The 23,032-nt window shown below is 35.2% G+C and overlaps 1 protein-coding gene across 1 annotated transcript in view; it reads left to right on the forward strand.

Moving 5' to 3' along the window:
* Window positions 1-21,324, forward strand: part of LOC149773583 (uncharacterized) — a 33,782-nt gene extending 12,458 nt beyond the window's left edge. Inside the window, exons 7-13 of the mRNA XM_089946363.1 lie at window positions 6,449-7,825; window positions 9,732-9,917; window positions 14,254-14,423; window positions 16,295-16,367; window positions 17,264-17,380; window positions 18,348-18,467; window positions 19,207-21,324. Of these exons, the coding sequence (XP_089802489.1) occupies window positions 6,449-7,825; window positions 9,732-9,917; window positions 14,254-14,423; window positions 16,295-16,367; window positions 17,264-17,380; window positions 18,348-18,467; window positions 19,207-19,403 (2,240 nt within the window). The 3' untranslated portion in view covers window positions 19,404-21,324. The remainder of the gene's footprint in view (window positions 1-6,448; window positions 7,826-9,731; window positions 9,918-14,253; window positions 14,424-16,294; window positions 16,368-17,263; window positions 17,381-18,347; window positions 18,468-19,206) is intronic.
* The last annotated feature ends 1,708 nt before the right edge of the window (window positions 21,325-23,032 follow it).

A 23,032-nucleotide genomic window follows, 5' to 3' on the forward strand; every position in this document is an offset into this window, starting at 1 on the left:
CAGTGTAGATTGATAGGAGTAATTAGTAGGGAAAAAGCATAAACCCTGCTCTACAGCTGCATTATGTTACGGCAGATCATGAGTTTTGTTCTTTTGCAGTTTTTGTTACATACGAGTACACGCGGATTGGCAAATACGCCCAATAGCTGTGTATTGCCCAAGTTGTATGGTCCAAAAATGATTTTTATAATGAAAATGGACCAGTTACAATTGATTGTTGTTGTTGTTGCTGTGGGGTTTAACGCAATTTTTCAGCACACGATAGGCTATGCATGGCGGCCAGTAATAATAGTGGAGGAAGAACCCGGGAAAACGCCGGGAAGAACCACCGACCCACGAGAAGCTACTGGCAAGCTTTCTCATGTACCCACATTGGCTGAATCCTAGACTCGAACCCACGCAGACAGAGGTTAGATGGCAGTGATCCGTAACGGAGAGCGCTTTAGAGTTACAATTGATATTTAAGATCTGTAGTTTTTAATATTTCACTTTCTCTGAAGATGTATTCATTAATATTATACTTGCACCTTCTCGCAGGGCTTTCACGAGGTATATAAAATAGTTTGTCAAAGCAGGGCCGACATATATATCCCAAAATATACCCGGGACCCGGGCCGAACAACAATTTTTACTTTTATAAAAGAAATGTTTTTATGAACAGGAACTTGGAGTGGCCCGGTTGTTTCTTACCCCAGTGCCCGTGATCTCTCTCTACGGCCCCGTGTCGAAGGGATGTGGCCTGTAAAGAGAGGAACATATTTATAGGGAACCTCATTGGAGGTAACTCAAGAATTTACTGAATATGAGAGGCTGCTGCTGAAGGGAGATGACCATTATAGGAGGTTTCACTGTAACTTGCACTTTGAATATTGTGTAAGTTACTGGTCACTTTTATAAACATCCTCCGAGTTCGTTCTTTTGATTCAAATTATTGGCATACTATTAGGTAAATAACAATTTAATATACCTTTTTAAGGTTTATGTTTACACTTCGGTCATCCCATCATGTATTTTGGCCATATAACGTTTACTAAGCACTGACATATACATTATACTTGATTATAACTGCTAGTGGCACCCAGACTGCGTTATGATAGTTGCTAACAGATGAAGATATTTAATAAACTGCCACTTGAACAAGCTATTCATTCATTATTTTTTTATTTTTTTTTGTTCTTTCTAAACATTCACTACAATCCATGTAGTAATGACTAAAATGGGGACATAAACTTTCATTGTTACTTTTTGGAGTTTGTTATTTGACATACTCTTCTACCAGCAGTATCTGTGAAATTTAATGTGAGTTGTTTGTTTAGATTCATGTTTATTTGTATCAGGGATACTGTTAAAGTCATTTAGAGATGTTGCATCCACTAAGAAATATTCCTTTAAGTGTAAATAACTATGCCGTTTTTAGCTTTCATTCTTTCAAACTGGACAGTTTCCACGTAATTTCTAACCACAATGTAATTCTTTCAATGATTTATTTCTTTTGTTAGATTTCAGAATGTTCATATACACTGCGATATATCATTTTACATTGATTAATATCCTAATACTCATCGCCTTTATTTTTGTTTTTCCTTCTCTCCTGTTTCTTTCTGAAACGAGTATATTTCTGGACTAGCAACAGCTTTGTTTTGTTTCTTTGTTGCTGGTTTTTGTTTTAGCAACCACCCTATAACCTATTTATTTGTTGTATGCCTTATCCCTCATGAGAGGGCCAGAGAATTTGTACAATCAATAAACTTTATGTTGTCCTGTTTTGTGTAAATCGTTAATGCTAAATGGCGTTGGTTAATACTGTTCAAAACATCCATTGACTAGTCTCAGCTTGAATTCATGGTCATTAATCTGCAGAGCATTACTTTGAACAGAAATCCCATTTATAATTTTAAAAAGTCTGACGTAATATTCTTTTCTCAGTTGAAACATTAAAATTCCCGTTATGTATTTGGACTAGTCCAAGTTAAATATGATTACAGAATCTAATCTCATCACGCGATGATTTAAGTTGTTTTCCCCGTATTTTCACAGTCATTCTTGGGATCCCACATTCACTGTTAGTGTTAGTCTTTTATTAATAGAACGTGATTAATTGCGAGAGGCTATGGGATCCCCGCTCTACTAATATTAGATTACTAGTCCGTCAGACTTTATTCCGATAGCAGAACAGTGAATCCGTCATAAACACTGTAAATAGCATGGTGTACCCGACAATATTGCACTGTCTTTCTCAAAAGATGCCACCGTCGCAAGCCACGGGAGACAATCAGCTTAGTTCCTTTATCGTGGCTGATTGTCTCCCACGGCATGGAACGATCAGTAAATGCAAAATGGAATTACGTCATAATAGGAGAATGGTGTACGCGACTCACTCAATGTATAAACAAAAGTGGTGTACACAATAAGAACCTATTTGTATCGATTTTTATAATCTTTTCTTTCCAATTCCGGTGCGCGCAGAACCACAGGGGCTCCTTACAAAGAAAATCAAGGGATGGGGGTTCTGTATTGTTATATTATTACAGGTTAGAACCCCCATCCCTTGATTTTCTTTGTAACGAGCCCCTGTGCGCAGAACAGGGAGGGGACAGATTGGTGTAAATGTAGTCGTTTCAAATCATTAACCACTAGTACAACGCTTACGCGTCATGAGGTTGTACCCTACTTCCGAGCTCTGTACCGTGAGCATAAATTTACGATACACGAAACTGGTGTTATTGCAAAACAGTAGACAAACGTAGCTATACATTGATACCACATAATATAGACTTTCTACTCGCAGTACAAAAAAGCGGAAGAAACGTAATTTTCGAGACCCGGTTCTTTTTGCTCAGAAATTACCTGTTTTCGATACCGGAGTTTGTGTACGAATATTAGACTTTTGGCCTGAGATCTAAAGAATACCGATCGGAACTGCGCACGGACAGGTGATCCATTGCAGAAAGTAAGATAAGTTTGAGCTTTGGAGTAAAAAGTGGTCAGGCCTCGAAAATCATGGATCCAATAAAGAAGTCCAATATTTTACCCAGTGTATATGCGCGACCGAAACGGACAATCGAAAACAACGTCTTTTTTTAAAAAAAATTTTTTTATATACAAATAGGCATCCGGTTACACGAAACATTCTCGGAAGCAGATTAGTCCTACATATAAGACCTTGACGTTAATGTTTATGTTTTGGGCATCCATGTCTTACTGCCCAAATAACGACGCTGTATAGTGTGTTCCGATGTCGTTTAACATCGGAACGACAAGTCAAATTTTCAGGAATATGTCGAATACTTGGCAGCCCATATCGGCGCTTTTCTACAAATTAAAGTTATAATATTTTAGTAAAGCTTTACTTACTCTGATGTCTTTTTCCTACTAAATTCAAATTTCCACACAAGCAAATTGACATGTTTTCAAGTTCCGTTGGCCTACATTTCAGTTGTCTGGAATGCGATGGAAGCCGGGAATACCGAAATCGGTTTAAAGGATGATAAGAATCTTGAACGAAACGAAGCTCTCTAAGCACTTTCTTCAATATTAATTTTTTAAAATTCGTTTCGTTAAAGAAATATACTTAACCCGATTTGAACATTCCCGGCTTCCATCGTATTCCAGACAACTGAAATGTAGGCCAACGAAATTTGAAAACAGGTCATCTCTTTTGTGAGAATTTGAATTTATTAGAGAAAAGACACCAGATTAAATAAAGTCTGACTAAAACATTATGACTTGACTTTGTTGATAATCGTCGTTATTGTCTGCCAGTTGTGTGAGATATTCCTGAAAATGTGACTTTCGTTACTATGCTAGTCGACAGAAACGCGCTACACAGCTCCATTGTTTAGGCAGTAAGACCTAGACACCCAAAACATAAACATCAGCGTCGAGGTCTTACATGTAAGACTAAGAAGCAGATCTATTTGGATATATTCAAAAGTAATCCCAACAATAGGTTTCATATCCCCATTTTAGGCGAAAGCGAAAAGAATCTCCAGAGAGTAGCCATAATTTGCTTCAAAGCGATTGCTCTTATTTCCTCCATGGACATCATTCTTAAGTCGGACATGGATTATATAGTGTCTGCTCAAATATCACCTATATTTTGAGATGAATCTTTCAGATTTGTTTAAAAGATGATGCTTTTTCTTTTTTCCACGTATACTGAACTACTAGTTTATCTCCAGTGTCACAGTCCTGTGTTCCAATGTATCCGTATAATCGAGGAAAAATACAATCAGCATACATATAGATTCCAGTCTATCACCTCTGCCTAAAGACGGTATCTTTTTAAAACACACATGTCAGCTAAAACACAAACTATTGTTGAGGCTGAATTACTAAATATATAAGTAAATCTTTATCTGGTACACATGTGCCATTAACATTCCTTGAACCAGCCATTTGATATAGATGTTTTTAACCATAATAATTGATCTTCTATACCCTTTATTAAGCTTGACAATACGTGCTTTCATCTTATATGTAAGAATTTAGGTAGATTCAAAGCTCATTTTTGCAACAATATGTCAGGGAGAGAGAGAGAGAGAGAGAGAGAGAGAGGGATGGCGAAATGTGTTGATTAAAATACCTTGGAAAATATTTCATTATTAATTTCAATTATTTAATACGGTCGATATGCCACTTATGTTTTAAAGTCATTTATTTTAATTGTATTTTCTTAGTAACGAAAGCATAAAAATAACCAAATATTATGTATAGCATAAATCAGATCACCACTGTTAAACCTGGAAATAAAATAACAATACATTTTTGACAGGGTACCCCTGGCTGAGTTTTGTGTAATTGATTATAATAGAACAGATGTAACTGTATATACAATTAAAGTGCGATTGTATTACATTTACATGAAAGCTAAGTAAGGTAAATAAATAAATAAACAACAACAAAAAATAAAATAAAGCATTCATCCATCTGTATCCTCTTTCCTCTCTCTCCCTATATATATATATATATATATATATATATATATATATATATATATATATATATATATATATAAATTTGTATTGTGTGCTTAACATTTATCCGTGATTGCATGTTGTAATACAGAATGTTTTCCCTGATATTCTAGGCCCAGTCTTTGTTTACATTAGACTGGAATTTTCCGTTGGAATAGTTCATATCTAGATCAAGTGAAAATGTTTATAAATAAGGATTTCAAAATAAAATAATTCATGTTTTAAATCAGCCTGTGGCAATCCATTTTGATCATAGTTTACAGTTGTGTTCAGATATAATTCGAGAGGAATTATATATTTATGATATTTTCATTTTATCATAAACTTAAGTGTGAAATATACAGACTTATTAACAAAATACTTTTCATATTTCTTCATTACTATATGTTTGCATGTGAAAAATATGTCCTTATATTTTCGCAAGTGAATATATAAGATTTCCCATCATGCCATCCGAAAACTGCGCATTGATGCATTACTGAATTGGACTTGCTTTGTTTTTAGATAGGATCAAATAGTTTACAGAATGAAAAAAAATCCTACTGCTTTATTAAGTCACTCGAAGGCTGATGCCATTGCTTATATAGCGTAAACATCAGTTCTGCTCATTTCTAAAATGCCTGTCTTCATTAAGTCTTTAATAGCAACGTTGTTGTCATTCTTTTTATACACTGTTCGGGATTTAAACAGATCTGCAGCTTAAGAGAGTTCTTTCCCATTGTGTAGTTGTCTGGTGTCCAACATTAAATAAGTTGGTCTGCACATATGATTGAGGTATGTAGAAAATAAATCACCATACATATGTTTGAGAAAGATTTGGTAACAGTCAAATGGGTTCCATGTTTTACTAGTAACACAAAATACTACACATCTTCAGACTACACCGCTGTACATAGATGCATGATAATTTAGGGCAATTCCGGGCATTTGTGATTAAATCCTGTACGAGTTATTTGTCCTGGTAAGGAGAGTAAAGTCTACATGCATTGATTCCTTTGAACTACTAAAGATAGTTATTGTGCACGCTCTCATCCCTGATTTAATTACGCATGCAGAATATTTGGATGTGTCAATAAAAGAATAAAATCTTTTCATAAAAACACCCACCATTGTTCAATCTGTCTTTGTTAATAATAATGACATTTGGTATATGTGTAAATGCAGGGAGCTGGCCAGTTACAAATATGTCATATTAAAAGCTACTCTGTGTTAGGTAACTTTACTGGCCAACGACACTTTTAAATATAAATCACCATTGCTACCTTCTCTGTAAAACTATCAATAGACTGAAAGGAAGTGATATGCCATCACACTCCTCAAGATTAAGTACACCGATACATGTATATGTATATATGACCTGTCTATTTGTATGCGAGTGAAGAGATACAAATATATTCTTCCAACACATATACGTACCTACATCTACAGAAAAAAAGATATATACTAATTCTAGTCTGCTTTTGCTATTTCAGGTTTTTGTCTACTTTATTTGAAGAAAGAAATCCATCATAATAAAATGTATAAGGTATTGACCGCAGGAAAAGCGAATTGTAACGAATGGTTCAGAGCCATTAAATCGACATTCTGTGAGAATGTTCTTGGTGTGAAATGGGAGAACGAAGATAACTTTTATATAATAATAAATCTGTCAAAAGAGTTTATAGATTTGATCAAAGGTATGTTTTATAAACCGTCTAGTGACCTTTTTTTGAAGCACCGAAGGAATTCAAACGTCTTCTTAATTTTAGAAAGGAATACATTTGTCTGCCATAGATGTAAACTGGAAAAGATGATTGGATTACTGAACATAAATATAAGAGAAAATTCATACTTGACGGCCTATATGCGCTTCGATGAAGACATTTCATCATTCATTCCCGAGAAGAAAAACAAAAACGATAAGGAACAGAGTATTTGTTTTTCCTCAAAACTTGATTACCAGATGCTGCGTCGGATACCGTCGTCTGACGCAAAACGTTCTTCTGTTAGTGATAACATCAATATCAAGTCAGATTCTTCCAAGAGACTCATTGTCTGTAAATGTGAGTGCAGCAAGCCATGCACAAAAAGGAAGATACGCCCACCATTCAAATCCGAACATAGTCCAAACAGAATTTGTGAAAATAATGTATGTTTAGCTGAAACTCTTCAAAATTCGTATTTGGAACTTAGTGAGTCTATTTGCAGGAATATGAAGTCCAGCAGAAATGTAAAATCATGCCAGTCACGTAAACCAGAGGACAGTTCGAATAATAATAACAATAATATTGTGTGTTTGAATGAAACACAGTTTGACCAAATGGTACAGGTATATCAGGTTGTAACATTTTATCCACTGGTCCGTGATAATGGTGACCTCCCTCTTGTTCCCGATGGTATTACTGCTGATGGTGATGCGAGGAGATCCTCTCAAGGGTCTTTAAGTACTGACGTATTGGAGATGCCTTTGCAAGAGAATATAGCAAGTTTGGATAGACGCCCAGGTCTAAGATTGGACCAAAACAATGTCAGATCTCATACTCTTGAGGATGACAGTCATTTATACGACATGCCAAACTTTTATTCTGAGGACAACCATACCCCTATGGAGTGTGATGAATATGAGCATACAACCATTTCAGACGAATCCGTTAGCCACCGTGACACATCCAGAAGTGCTAATCAAACTGGACAGTTTCAATTTAGAGAAATAAGTTTCGACAATGTAGCAGCTTCTGCCAATGGGAACATTTTGCCACGACCAGCGCTTGGTCTGCAAAATGGATCTTTCCCTCTGGGACCGTTAGGGAGCAGTAGTTTTGCCCAGCATCAGAAATACCCCCAGCAAATTAGCGACAAAACACTTACGGGTAAGTAATTCATACGGCTGTAAATGATTTTTGGTATCGGCTACTGATGTATAAAGATCACTGCTAAGATCATTATCCATCATTATAATTAACAGTTAACCGAATTACCTATGATGGGTGGATAAGTGTAGATGAACGTGAGAGTTGTCTCGTATAAACTTTCATATTAACAACCAATTAAGTCTACTTACACTGGAAGCTCTTTCAAATAAGCTGTCTGCGTTCGTTGATTATGGTCTTTGTGTAGCCGATATCGATGATGTTGCCTAATTGATCCTGGGGATGATCTTGATACTAACAATGACACTAATGTCATCGGGGTGGGCGCTGCGGCGGCCGGGATTCACCTGTGCTACTGTTTATATCGCGTGATAAAAAATCGGCTACATCTTTTTGCAGCCTTACTGCATTATATCATTATCTCTCGCTGGCTGCGTCATGTTCAAATGTTTTGCGTCCTTGGCGAAACAAAAGCTATCCCCCTTACAATGCATGGACCCTCTTCTTCTGATAAAGTTGATTATTTGGCTGTCTTTCTTCCCGTGATATATATGTCTGTGTTTCATTTGTTTCATTTTATGTTACTTTAACCAGTTTGAATTTTGTTTATTTCATTTAAATACTATTTATTTCATTTTGTGTTAGATTTTTTCATTCGTATTCATGTCGTACTAGACTTTTGCATTCTTTTGACAATTCTCATTGTGTTTGCTACATCATGGTAAATATCAGTAATTGTTTCTACGCATTCATTGAGTTTGTTATTGTTGATATCATTTCAAATCGCATCCACATTTTGAGATAATATATCACGAAATTCTGGATAAAAGACAACCATTTTTTTTGTTTGTTTGTTCCATATGTATTGATCTGTTAGTCTGCCTCCCGAGTCACTTAACGTTCCTGTTCTAATTTGCCCATGTAATGAAAGGAAACTACAGTTGGCAACTTTAGATTTCAATATATCATCTAAGTCAAAGAACCATTTATTTGTAAAACACATACGTCAGGTAAAACAATCTATTGTTGAGGTAGAATTACCATGAATTCCTTTATCTGATCCACATCTGCAATTAAGGAACCTTAACTTAGTCAAATATTTAAGGGGTTTTCTCCGTAATGATGATCTCCCTTACGTCTTGATTAGTCTGACCATACGTGCCTTCGTCTTGTGTATAATTAAAGTCTTGAAGTAGGTTATAACACTATCATATATGATAAAATCTAGCTCAGTACCCGTATGAGCATTAAAATCACATGCGATTATCATTTTGTAGTCAGTATAATTTGTTTTCAGGTAAGCTATAGAATTTTCTACAACTATAAATACATTTTCGTCACAATGAACAGATGAGTAATAGGGTAAAGTGAACAGATGAGTAATATGGTAACAACATAAAGATAAAATCCCAAGTAAAGTTCCACATTAGCATGCTTGCCTTAGACTATATAACTAATCAAACAACATTTCTGAGATACTCATTTCTCTATATGTATGGAAATGCTTGAAGAGTGATTCACAAATTAATGCATATATTCCGCCTGAATTTCTTTAAGATTTTTTTGGAAATGAGTAGTATTCTATATATTCTCAAACAGTATATAGTATCATCTCCTCAAAATCAACTCCGGCCTGCACCCTAACCATCACCTACCGTACCCATGGATCAAATGTATCAGGGTATTATAAATATATGCATACACCGAAATTAGGAGGGCAGTAATCAACTTATGCAAATTTTACTGACATTTTCTAGAATGGAAGAAAGATTAAAAAACCTGTACTGAAAGTATTAATATCACATTACTGGTAAATACAGAATATAATATCTTGCTTTAATTCATCTCAGTTTTACTGGCAGATATATGGACTAAAATATAAATCCAAAATTTCTCCTTGATTTAGAACCGGCACCACTTCAGGCTCTCCCTAGGCAAAAGAACCGAAACGACGATTTACTTCATGTTCTCGGATATGTCCGATGTCCAGATTATGCCGATCTCACGGACCGCCTAGATACGTTTTTACGATGGCCCTCAGACATTGCACAAACGCCGCACCAAGTAGCAGAGGCGGGATTCTATTACACAGGTATGTATGAAATCTAATTGGTCAGACATCAAAAACTTTCGGAACCAAAAGCAGCTGCGACGGTTCGACCTACCATTCTCAGCCATATAATCAGATAAACACTGTAAGGAAAAACTATTCATAGGGCAGTTCTGAATAAACCAGAAACAATCTTCTGAAGCTTAAAAATTCTAAAGTATTCCTTTGCTAACAAGAAGTAGTATGTAGACAGGTGCAAGATCCACAATTAGATTTGTTCCATTTGTGAGATCAATGAAGAAAAATTATTTGGCTTGTACTGTGATGCTATGTATCATGTCCATGTGACATTAGAAATATGTACAATTCTTAATATGAGTAGGAAATCTATCGGTACATGTAGAGACCATAACATCATCTCTACTGTTGGAGTGCAGTTTCTCTTGAAGGCCAGCATGTTGGCTTGTTCAGTTATGTCTTCGTCTTAGGAAAATAGCTGTAGCAGTAGGCATCTGAATCACAAAGAATTTGTATGTAGGGTTAAGGTCAGTGACATTTCCACACTGGCTGAAAAGACTGAAACCTAGGTTGGCAAATTGAGGGGGGTGGGTGTCAAAATTCTGGTGGCATTTCTGATAATTAAAAAATACTGTTAAAATCAATACAAGTATGTAGCGAACACAACACTAATAAGCAGGTGTCAGATATATTAGGACCATTTGGAAGATCACCCCGCCCCCCCCCCCCCCCACTGTGTTCCTTGAACTAGACTATCTATAAGAGTGCTGGGGCGGCTCTTCCAAATGGGCCAAAGGGTGGCAAAAACCCAAGTACCTCACTGGTCAGGATGTGATCTAGTTGAGTCATTGTTTGATTACATGGGGGTGGCATATGACAGTGATATATCTGAAAACTCGAGTTTACCAATCTGTTTTCGCCTATCATATTTCTTAGTGATGATGAGATACGTTTTGCAGTAAAGAGTACAGGAATGAGTACATCAAAACCCATGTTAAAGATCAATCAATAATGCAGTTTAAACATGGGTGATTCATTATCTGACTGAAGATGTATATGTTCTATCCATGTACAAAAACACGTGTCAAGAGATAGGTTTTCCAGTTAAATGGACCACACCCTTTCCCCTGATTCTAATATATAGCTTATGACGTCTGTGTTTCCAGCCACTTCTCACCAACTATCGTAAGACTGTTGATTAACTATAGATATTGAAATGAGCCAGTTTTTTTGGACAAAGTTTCAATATTCGCATGATTATTCAGTGATGACATTTTGCCTTGGTATATTCCAAGTCAGTAGGTAGCTACTGTAATCAAGCATTGTTGGATTGTGATTGGGTCCTTTGGTAAGTGCAATGTCATCCGGTTCTCTGCCAAAAACTTAAACATGCATATGACGTTTTTTCTTAAAGTAATTAAAGTTTTCTTTACGCATGTGGATGATGGCTTGTACCTGAAAAAGTCTGTGGCGTAAGTCTTGATATCAGTGGGTATCAGATGATGGGCATTATGTTTATTAAACTAATAAATGTTCCATGCATGTTTATATTTCTATATTGCTCTGGTGTTTATGGTATTCATGGCAACGAGAGTGGTTAATCAAGCCAAGTATGCTTTTCTTATTTTGTATTATGTCACATTTGGAGGAAAGAACACGACGATGTAGGTGATCTCCCCTGCTGGCTCAAGCACATATTACTACTGTTGAACGAAGTTGTCAATGAGATTTCAATCATGATTTCACTGAGTTTACAACTGGACTGATTAAACTCATCACTCAATATATACATTTTTATATCCTGTAGATTAAAATTACCAAATATGAACATGTTATGGAGACTCTTTATGCCCAAGCAGTGGCAGCGAGTTGCTGAAGTTCAGACATGACATGCAATGGTTGACGGTAGAAGATCCATTTAAGATCAGTATGGTATTTGACACCTCTGTTTTGACCTCTAAAATTGCCCCGTTTTGATCCAACCCATGTTCAAAGGTTGTTATCACAGTCATTAAAAATAGATGAACTAGTTGAGCTGCTGCTGTTGCCAGAAGCATGTTATTATTACATTGGACCGAAATTATCCAAAGTTCTGACGATATTTTGTGCTTGCCTTTTTGTCTGTGTGAAGACTTAGTTCCATATAAAAAAAAATCAAAGTAATTTCTATTTCCATAGTCTTAGACAAAACATTGAAAATGTTGAAAATGTGTGACTGGTGTTGATTCGACTACACACATTTATATGAAATTTTAATCATCACCTGAAAATCCAAGGAAATATTCAAGATTACAGTCTTTGAGTCTATATTTTTGATTCCATAACTTGACAAATATCAGTCCTTATGCTTGAAGATGAGCTTTCTGTATCATTTGTATTTTGTTATTAAAAATAATCATTTTAACTCAACTACTTAAGACAACAACAGCTTATGGGATGGTCTGTTGGCTGTTGTTCGTCAGTCAGTTAGTACAAGTTTGTTATTGCTACTTCTCCTTGAGTACCGGAGGATTGCCATGAATCTAGCTTGATGCACATATACATCCCACGGTCAACTAGTTCCAAAATGAAATGGTGCCGCCGGGACATCCAGTATGTATGCCACAGTGGCCATCTTTAAAATGTTGCTATCACTATTTCTCCTGATTGGATGGTCATATCAACATGGAGTTTTCACTACAAGACTTCTTATATGTCTAGTTGGTCTCTATTGAAAACGGCACCGATCTGATGTCTAATTTAAACGCCACATTGGCCATTTTGAAAATCTTGTTGTGGCTATTTCTCCATAATGAAATGTAATATTGCCATGCGGTTTTCACCAGAAGGCATCTTATGATATATAGTTAAGTTAAAATGGTGCCGATCTGATGTTCGATATGGCTGCCACAATGGCAATCTTGAAAATCTTGTTATTGCTAATATACTCCTGATTGAAAAACAATTTTGACATGTTTTTTCTCTCACGAGAATATTTTTATGTTGGTCCAAAATCAAAATGGTGAGGATTTGATTGCTCTCCATTACAGACACAACAGTGGCTAACTCAAAAATATTGTTAACACTACTCCTCCTGAATGGATGGTCATATCATCATGGGGTTTTTACTGTGCAACTTCTTATAATATCTATATATTGCATGCAACAGTTGCCATCATAAAAAATACTGTTGTCACTATTTCTCCTGACTGAATGGTTTAATTTGTTTGGGGTTTTCACTGAAAGATTGCTTTTGATGTCTAGTTGGTCATACATGAAAATAATATCAGTCTAATTTCTAATATGACTGCAACAATGGCCATCTGGAAAATCTTGATATCACTACTTATCCTATACAGCTGGTCATCTTGACATTGTGCTAAAAGACTTCTTAGGATGTTCGGTTAGTACTTAATATAAATTGTGCCAACCTGCTATCTAATATGGCCACCATAGTATCCATCTTGAAAATCTTGCTGCTGTTTTTTTCTCCAAAACGGAAAGTCATATAACAACAGATTTCCACCAAAAGAAGTCTTACAATGCCTTTTTAGTCCGAAACAAAAATGGTGCCAAGTTTACATCCAATATGCCCATCACAGATGTCATCTTCAAATCTTGTTATTACTAATTCTCTTGAACATATATCATCAGGGCTACTATTTGTGGGCCCTAGGAAAGATTCTCTAGTAGGTCCATGTGATTTACAAATTGTGACAACGGTGGGCCCCCAGACCATTGTGGTCCTCGGGATTTTGTCCTAGTTGTCCTGCCCATGGATTTCATTTCAACGTGGCATTTTAACTGATTTATTATGGTATCTCTTTAGTTTTAGGTGAAAATGGTTCCAGTCACTCATTCAGTATGGTCGCCACAACGTCGGTCCTGAGAAGATTGTTATTGCTGATCATCCTGAAAATATCTACATGGGGTTTTCTCTTAAAGAGGTATTATCCTGTTTAGTTACTCTGAATGAAAATAGTTTACTCAGACTTCCAGTATGGCCGCCAAGGTGGTCATCTTGAAAATATTGATGCCGCTCCTGTTGAATGGATGATAGTATTGTCGTTGTCTTTCATTAAAAGACTTTTTGTAATATCAAGATAGTTTTAAATGAAAATGGTGCCAATCTGAAATTGAATATAGCCGCTTGAAAATCTTATTATTGTTACTCCTCTTGAGCCTATGGTCATATCAAGATGGCATTTTGGTATGTTGGAGAGTCTCAAGAATATATGAGAGATGTTCAATGCTCAGCATTTGGAGAAAATAAATGAATGACAAATCGGATATATCTTTGATTCCTGGAATGGTTTGGGCCAGTAGAGCATCAGTCCTTTCAAGGGACTCTTGTTATTTTCTTGTGTTCTCTTGCCTGCAGGATTCCAGGACATAGTTCGGTGCTTTGTTTGTGATGGTGGCTTGAAGAACTGGGATCCTCATGACGATCCTTGGATTGAGCATGCACGATGGTTTCCACAATGCGCATATGTTCGCCATATAAAGGGTGAAGAGTTTATCAGCCTTGTGCGGATGATGACAGAAGACGAGGTAAATCACCAATTGTTTGCTTTTGATCGTTGTATTATCCAGTAAAAAAATAAAGTGGTTTTGCAAGCAATACATTTTTAATTTATCTTTTTAATAATTTTGGCATGCAAAGTTTATAGTACTGCTGCTGCGTGTCATGTCAAATACTTTTCTCTTGTTTCTCATTATCGATATTATCAGTTTCCAATGTGTTGTATATATTCGACTTCTCAGAGATGTGTAATATTGGAGATACTGTTCTTCTTGTAGGGTTATCTTCCCTCTTTCTTGGAATTTCTCATGAAAGATTGGACTTATTGCTAAATTTGGGAAAATACCCATAGCTATGCCTTACTTCTTATTTAAGATTTATCACTGTAGTTAAAATAAATGACAAAAAAAGCTAGAGCACGTGTAATTTATGCACATGGCAATATGCATGATGAAGTGTTTGCATACGTTGACAAACCTGTGACGTTAAGACTGGAACAGTCTCAGCAATGTTTTCTAAGTGGCATTTACATTGATAAGTGTTCTTCACTGTGATTTTGAGTTTCCTTTTCCCTATTTTCCTCCACTTGTTTTACCATTTTCCTTGATTGGTACTCGTTTGTGACATTGTGGGGTTTTTGGTGAAAGTAATTCCCATTTTATGTGTATTTACTCTTGTGTGGAAATCTCCAGAGTTCCTACATTTCTGAATTAATTTAGTCTGTCTTTTCGTTTGTATTGATTTAGGGGTTTTCCAGATATTTAGGTCTGTTTCATCTGCTTGTGTTTGTTGTATTCTTTTTTCGTCTAACACATCTTTATGAGAATAAGATATTTCCAGTGAATGTGCTAGTTGAAGCAGTTCTGCAACATTCATTTCATCTAGTAAAGATTGATGTCTTAAACTCACTTGCACACAATCTCGAATTATCATTGATTTAATTGTTTTGTCTAAGTCCATTTGATATCTTATTAAACTGTGTGTTGCCGGTATCAATGTTTCACTGAATGCATACTTTTCTTGCTGGGATTTAAAATCTCTAGAACCTCTAAAATCTCCAATGTCTGTAAAATCTTAACTCTTTATTCTTTTTTAAGGTTATAGAAAACCGGCGATACTTCCTTGACTGATTTGTAATTTTTGTCTTTATTTTTCGAGTTTTTAGCTTTTGTATTGCTTTTTCATGGCTTTAAAAAAAATCCTTCACTCCCTCCTATGTAAATTGCAATAATAATGCTCGATTTTATGTCCATCGATGTTGAGAGTAATCAATAGATTCCTAAATTTGTCTTTCCATTTTCTCTGCCTGATGTCTCTTGCTTGTTTGTGAACATTAAATATAGCAGGAACGGCGACAGTGCTGCAGCCATTCTACATAGGAGTTTGAGCCGGTAGAATCGCGATGGGAAACTAAGGACATTCCTCTTTTTATAACATTTAATTCTCAGAATATTTACATTTTTTATCATCCACCTCACCATTGTAATGTTTCTGTTACATACTGGGGGACAGAGAATAGAGCAAGTACAGGCATTAACATATTCTGGGCATTATTACTACTGTTTGTTACGACTTAACGAATCAATCACTAGAGCTTGTTAACTTTATGCTTCTGTAATTATGCTGATTCAGCTGATGGAATTCTGATTAGGCCATGATCTAGGATTCTACACATGACGTGAAGTGTTTACAGTTGAAAAAAAACAAACAAAATAAAACAACAAAAACATGCTAAACATGAAAGGATGACCATTACTATTATACATGACCATACCTTACACTGGATCCCAACTTCAGATTACAGGCGATATTTTGTTAATGCCTGTTTGTTTTTTTCGTTTTTTTCTCTTCAAGTTGAGTTTTGAGACGCAGTTGAATTTTCTGTTGCTTTTTTTCCCAGAACGACCCCACTGTGCATGAAGGTGCAACTTGGCAAAGGACTGAAACCAGTAATATAAATGCTGACTCAGCAGGTAAGGATATACAGTCAGTGGAAAAATTTGAAATTCCATACCTACCTACCTTTTTACTTAACTACCTATCAACGTACCTATATTACACACACACACACACACACACACACATATATATATATATATATATATATATATATATATATATATATATATATATATATATATATATATATATATATATATATATAATGAGACAGTCATATTAAGCTAGATAAAAAATTATATAGTTAAAGACAATAATACCCTCCTAGTTATTTGAGCTAAGTCCTCGAGCCTCAGTAAAGAAAATGACATTCATAGAAAGAAAAAAAGTAACGTTGAGAAATCAAAATATAATAAATAATATTAAATTCTAACAGTTATAGACTTTATTAAAGGCATAAAATTTTGAATTATACAATACAAAATTTCTAATAATCATCATTTTTATTAAAATCATACAAATTTAAATTACGATGCTAAAACTTGCGCATAAAAATTTCCTCACAAATTCCATCATGATATAGATAATTAAAGAAATAAAGACTGTACGTCTGTCTCAGCAATGTTGTATGTTAAAGTCATGAGCAATGTTTGGCTGATAGCGTACACACACATGCATGTACTTAAAAGATTAATTATTTTCACGCTCTTTCAACAAGTGCAGAAACAATTATTTTCATATTTTACATGTGCCGAAGAAACAGATACAAATTTAGGAAGTTTCATCATCATCATCATCATTATCATTATCATCATCATCATCGTTTCTGCTGCTAACATTTAAGTAAACGATTTTGCGACCTAAAATATCACGCATAGTTCAGCAATTATTTCTGAGATCGTATGTTTGGTACCAAATGAATAAGCAATTGCCCTTTTTTCATCTGCACCTTCTAAATGTTACATTTCAGCTTTAAATGAAACCACAGAGCCAAGTGTCCTAGAACACGAAGATGCGCAGATTGTCATTGAAATGGGATATTCACAAAAGGATGTCGCAATGGCAATCAATGACATTTTTAAGAAAGGTAAAACACAATTTGCATTTTAGAACAATATAATTAATTTGCAGATAGTACACTATGTATTAATAAAAAGCCTGAGTATGCTGAAATTATAAGGATACAATTTGGTTTTAAAGTTTCTTATAATAGCGAGTCTAGAAATATTGTTGGGGGAGGAGGGTGTAAAAACAAGTTGCCAAGAGGTCTGTGGGATGGAACTCTTTGTTGGAACCTATAGTGTGAAACCCTTATAAAGTTTCTGCCTTTAAAACGTTTTCAGGGCATAATTTTAACTACATAACTGTAAAGCAATATTACAGTTGGAAACGTTTTGGATGTTTTGCGCTCTTTGGGGTTCAATCACAAATTCAATCACAGGGGCCCGAATGTGCGAGGGATTGATGTCATCCAGTCTAGGTAATTGGTTTCTCCAGTCTGTTTTGGTGACCCCACCCATCATGTTGAGAGTGCTGGTTTGTCTTTTTTTATTGCTTGATATATTGATGTACAATGCAACCTGTCTTTAGCGGCCAACCAAAAGACGAAATAATGTGTATATCTGAATGGCTGTTTAAAGAAGATAAAAACTTGAGTCAAAAAGGGAGGTAACTTTTTCAGCAGTAGGACTGTAGGAGGATGATTTCAGCAAAAGTCTTAAAAGGACATCGCACAAACCAACATATTTAGAAATTATTCACATGGCTTCCAGACTTGAAATGGATAATTTAGTTTTGGGATCATTATGTTATGTACAAGGGAAGATACTGAGGATATTTAACATGTTTCATGACTTGGATGTAAATTATCATATAGATCTGTTTACCTTTAATTAAAGCTATGAAATGTATTTGCAAGTTTTGATAGTGCAATACACACATACACATGCACACCCACAACTCTATCATACACATGCACATGCACATGCACACGCACACACACACACACACGTACACACACAACTCGATCAAGTTTTCACACTACTGTCTTGCAGGTAGACAAGATTATACCAGTCAGGAAATTGCAGACATCATACTGGAAAAGCAAATGCGTGGAGCATTGATAGATTTCAAGTTGGCCACTGACTCCCCATCATCTGTCGGGAACACCTCAAGTAAGTAAACAGCAGTAGTAGGAATGCAGTTACGAAAATGTGAAAGCATCCCTGAGATAAATGCACTCTCAGATAAACTCACTATTTATGCTTGAAGTACTTGGAATTAATCATACGCGATATTCTTTGTCAGAGGTATTTTACTCAGGAACATGTATATAATTTTTTTTATTAAATGATAATTCTTGAGGGAATTTCCCTGAATACAGTTATTCGGTTATTGTCACACACTGTAAATCTGATTTTGCATCATTGAAAAATTGTGTTCCAAGATTCCCCAAAAGGTAATAAAAGCAAAAAGGTCTGCTTTACAACAATGCCACATTAGTGACATAATGTATAGTCCTGTTTTTATTTCTTCTTTCACTTGAGTTAATAACTATAGGTTAGAGAAAAGGTGCAATGCTTCTTTACTAAATATAAAACTTTGTTTGCTTTTGCCGAAAAGCCAATCTTTTATTTTTCGTTTTTTAACATGCTGATTTATTTGTTTCTTCTAAAGAATTATATTTTAGAGATGATTGTGGGTGATAAAACAGCAGTGCAATGATGGAAATATAAACAGTTGTATTGTTAAATATTTATGGAAAACACCAATTCTTATTTCGTTAAAAGAAAATTATAGAGATGTAAGGTAGTGATGCTTTAGAAGTCATTTTAAGTGGAGAATCTTGCTAAAATGCTAAAGACAAAGTAAGGATAGTAGAAATCATACTGCTATCTTCTCTTCTTTTGGCAGCTGTTGGACATGTGATGTCTGAGAACAAACAATTGAAAGAATTGCTACAGTGTACAGAGTGTAAAAGCAAACAACGTAATATCTTATTCCTCCCCTGCACCCACCATGTGGTCTGTGAATCATGCTCACGTGACTTACATATCTGCACTTGCTGCTACAGGAAGATAAAGGAGAAAGTGAGGACCTACATGTCGTAAACTGGAATATGTCGTTCTGTTTAAATATGGATGTACATTCAGGAATAATGGTAAGATGGTTGAATATTCTGGATATTTTAGTGTGCAAGGAGGTGGTGTTAATAAATGATCAGCCTGAACACCTGTGGAAAATTTGGTGACACAGAGCAGCGTCTGCATTAGAAGAGACATTGACAAATATTTGCATTATGAACATGCTAATTCTTTCTTTCTCTCTTCTTTCTTTCTTTCTGCCTTTATTTCTTCCTTGATTCCTTTTGTATTCAGTCAAGAAATTAGAAATAAATGTACTGTCCTAATTCTGGAGTTTTGTTGTTTTGCATAACCTTTTCTTTTGTTTCATCATTTGTATCATTGTAGTTTGAACCCATGTTTCCCAGTTTTAGTAATACTTACCACAACCCCTCAAAAAATTGAGAGATTGAGTGTAGGGTGACATGTTTTTTTAAAAGTCTTGACAGAATGTAATAAAGTAAGATCCTCCAAACAATAACAAAACAACAAAACAACAACAAACCCCAAAACAAAGCAAACAAAATATAAAAAAGACAAAGAAATGACACCTTTTTATTTTCAAATTTGACTTACTCATCTAATTTTTGTTTATAAGGAATCATGCTTCAAGTATAAAATGTGTTAAAATATTGATAGTTATTAACACACCAAAACATGAAAAGCCTGTCAAACAATATATACCATTATCCATAACATTATGTACATCACCCATATGTCTTCTCTATATCTTCATCTGTTTCATTTAATGTACAGGACCTAGCACCAGACATAGCTTCCTTCATACAATTTAATTTTTTTTTCTCCTAGCAAATTCCATTGTATAATTAATAACAACACTAAATTTTTCCTGCTCAAAATTCCTACTTCCACCTCCCCGTGGTGAGCAGGGGGCAACAGACAAAGCAAATTAATTTGCCTGGCTAATGGAAGAGGTACAATTTTAAATAAAAACAGGCTACATAATTGTGTGGAAAGGCGCACCCCCCGCCCCCAAACTCAGTGGCATATGCAGAAAAAGCAGAGGTGGGAGGATAAGTCCGGGGTGTATGTGTGGGGTGAGAAATATTTTAAGACTGATGCGTATTTATGAAGTGACAGATTAGGTGTGCATGCAATTTAATGATTTCACAGTGCCATCTCACTAGAGTAGATGTAAAGCAGGTAGTTTAGACCAGTTTCCTTTGTCTAGTCCCATACACGATATAACAGGTGTTACCAGGGTAAGGCATTGGTCTCCGCATTTTGTGACTGCGAAATGTATATGGATATTAAAACAACCATTTTGATTAGCATGGCTTACAAGATGAAGTATTTGAGTATTAAAATGTGTCCTGTGTGCAGGAAGGGTGATATGGGCTACAGCTCTATGGAGGGGGAGTACTGCCATGATTCTATGCATGTACTTTCAAATCTCCTTTGATGCATTATTGTAAATGGCTGTTTGCAAGTGCTACATTCATGATTTTATCCATGTATCTTGTATTCATTGATGCAAATTGTATGTTGCAGTTTGCAAGTGCTATTTTCATTCTGCATTATTGTAAATGGCTGCTTGCAAGTGCTGCATTCATAAATGAATTTTATAATCTTCATTGAGGCAAACTACAAATGGTTGCTTGCAAGTGCTTGGATCTACTTCCTTCTGTATCATCATATCTTGCTGACTACTGAACTGATTCTGTAGTTTGTCGCATGGCAAATTATGTCAGTTATTAACATAAAGTCCTAATACTAATTATGTCAAAACGTCTCACCAACAATGATGTATTTCTACCTGATATCAAGAATACTGCAAGGAGGGCATGAAAATTAATGAATTGTATTATTTAATCTATTTATTTGTTGTCCTTTTGATAATACTGAGGTGATCATGATCTTCATTAGCAATAAACATACTACTGTGGAATTTTCGTTGAATTTCTTTTAGTTCCTCAACTGCATGATTTAGATAATTTTGAATGCATATCTAATCTGGGGAACCATAACTTCAAATAGGTTTTTGAGTAAAGTCAAGTTAATTACAAGTACGTCTGGATTACTGTTTAAGACGCAATTGCAGCGTTTACATAAACGTTATAATAGCTGCATTCCACCGCTAGTGTTTACAGAGCATCAAACTTTATTGTGAATCAGGGCCCAAAACAGCAGTTCAAGTGTAACCATTGTATTGAGCAGTCAATCAGAAGTGACTGGGCTGTCGTTCATAAGAGGATTGCTTGATCACATATAAAAAAGTTATTCTTGATTTCGTTCCCCTTTGGTTCGTTGATTTAGATAGAGTAAGAGCCTTCTTTTCAATGTCCCATGTAATAGTTTCTATATCCGACCTCTCTATGAATATTACAGAACAAAAACACCTTTTAAACCTTGCTATCAATTAAAAAACAGCACACACCTAATAATATGCATTTGTTTAAAAAATAAGATGTATGGTATTCAAATCGTGTTCAAACGTCAAAGTGAGACACACACACACACACACACAAATGTATATATATATATATATATATATATATATATATATATATATATATATATATATATATATATATATATATATATTAATGGTGCAAAATTTTGTTGAGATAGTTTTGCAGTACATTCTCTCTTGGTCAGCATGACATATAACTATTAAGTCTGACATGTGTCTAGACTCGCCATTAATTGTTGACTGCGAGGGATGGAATCAGCTCTCTTTGATACATGAAGTGAATTTTAATTAGGGTCAGTTCGATAGAGGTCCAGTAGATATGTAAATGTAGGGTCATGAAGCGTTAACCGTAAATGACAAGAGCAAAGACAAACTAGAGAAAAATTGAAAAATTTTGGGTCATTTGAAAAAGTGTCATAAAATGATCTTTACTAGAATAGTAATTAATAAAGGCGGACTGAAGAAGATTATTCTGACTTCAATAGGATTGGTATAATTTTGAGCGGGTAGAGATATTAATCCTGATTGGCTCAGCTAAACGAGGGGTATGTGTTCCTAGACATAATTCGGGCTTTTAAGCTCTGACAAGAGCCAGAAGTTTAGCTCTTGGAAATAATAAGTATTTCGCGTTAACTTATTTAAAGGGGCGTGTCGGTAAGCGAGGGACACGAAAGGAGAGATTCGACTTTATAGAAAGGTGCGAGTCACGAATAAAGCACAAGGTTAGTCTCAGTTGCATACAGTATATGTTCTTTGATGTAAGTTTGTATTTATTTGTCCAACTTATTCATTTTAAATTTATGCATAAATGTTTCCTTGAGTTTGGAAGTAGTTGTTAGCATTCTTTTTGTTTAAAATGTCATATGCTTCATATATTATATGAACGAATTCGGATTAAGATGTTTTGTATGTAACAGAAATCATTTATCATAAAAAAATTTTGTTCATTTCTGGTGAGAAGTAAATTATATGTCTTAAATGATCATGTAGGTCGAGAGTGTTTTTTCTACGTCTGCTGATTAGCAATTTGACGTAGCTAGGACAAGGTGTGAAATCCATTAATTCGTTGTGTGATTAAGTTGTGAATTCATTTCATTCGAGAATTGAAGGTGTAAGCGTTAGAATCGTGTATCGACAGGCACAGCTCAACTGGTAATTTATAGCCACAGCAGGGCTATTATAG

This window comes from Sinohyriopsis cumingii, unplaced genomic scaffold, assembly GCF_028554795.1.
Source record: "Sinohyriopsis cumingii isolate HCF-2022 unplaced genomic scaffold, ASM2855479v2 utg000624l, whole genome shotgun sequence".
NCBI classification, from domain to species: Eukaryota; Metazoa; Mollusca; class Bivalvia; order Unionida; family Unionidae; genus Sinohyriopsis; species Sinohyriopsis cumingii.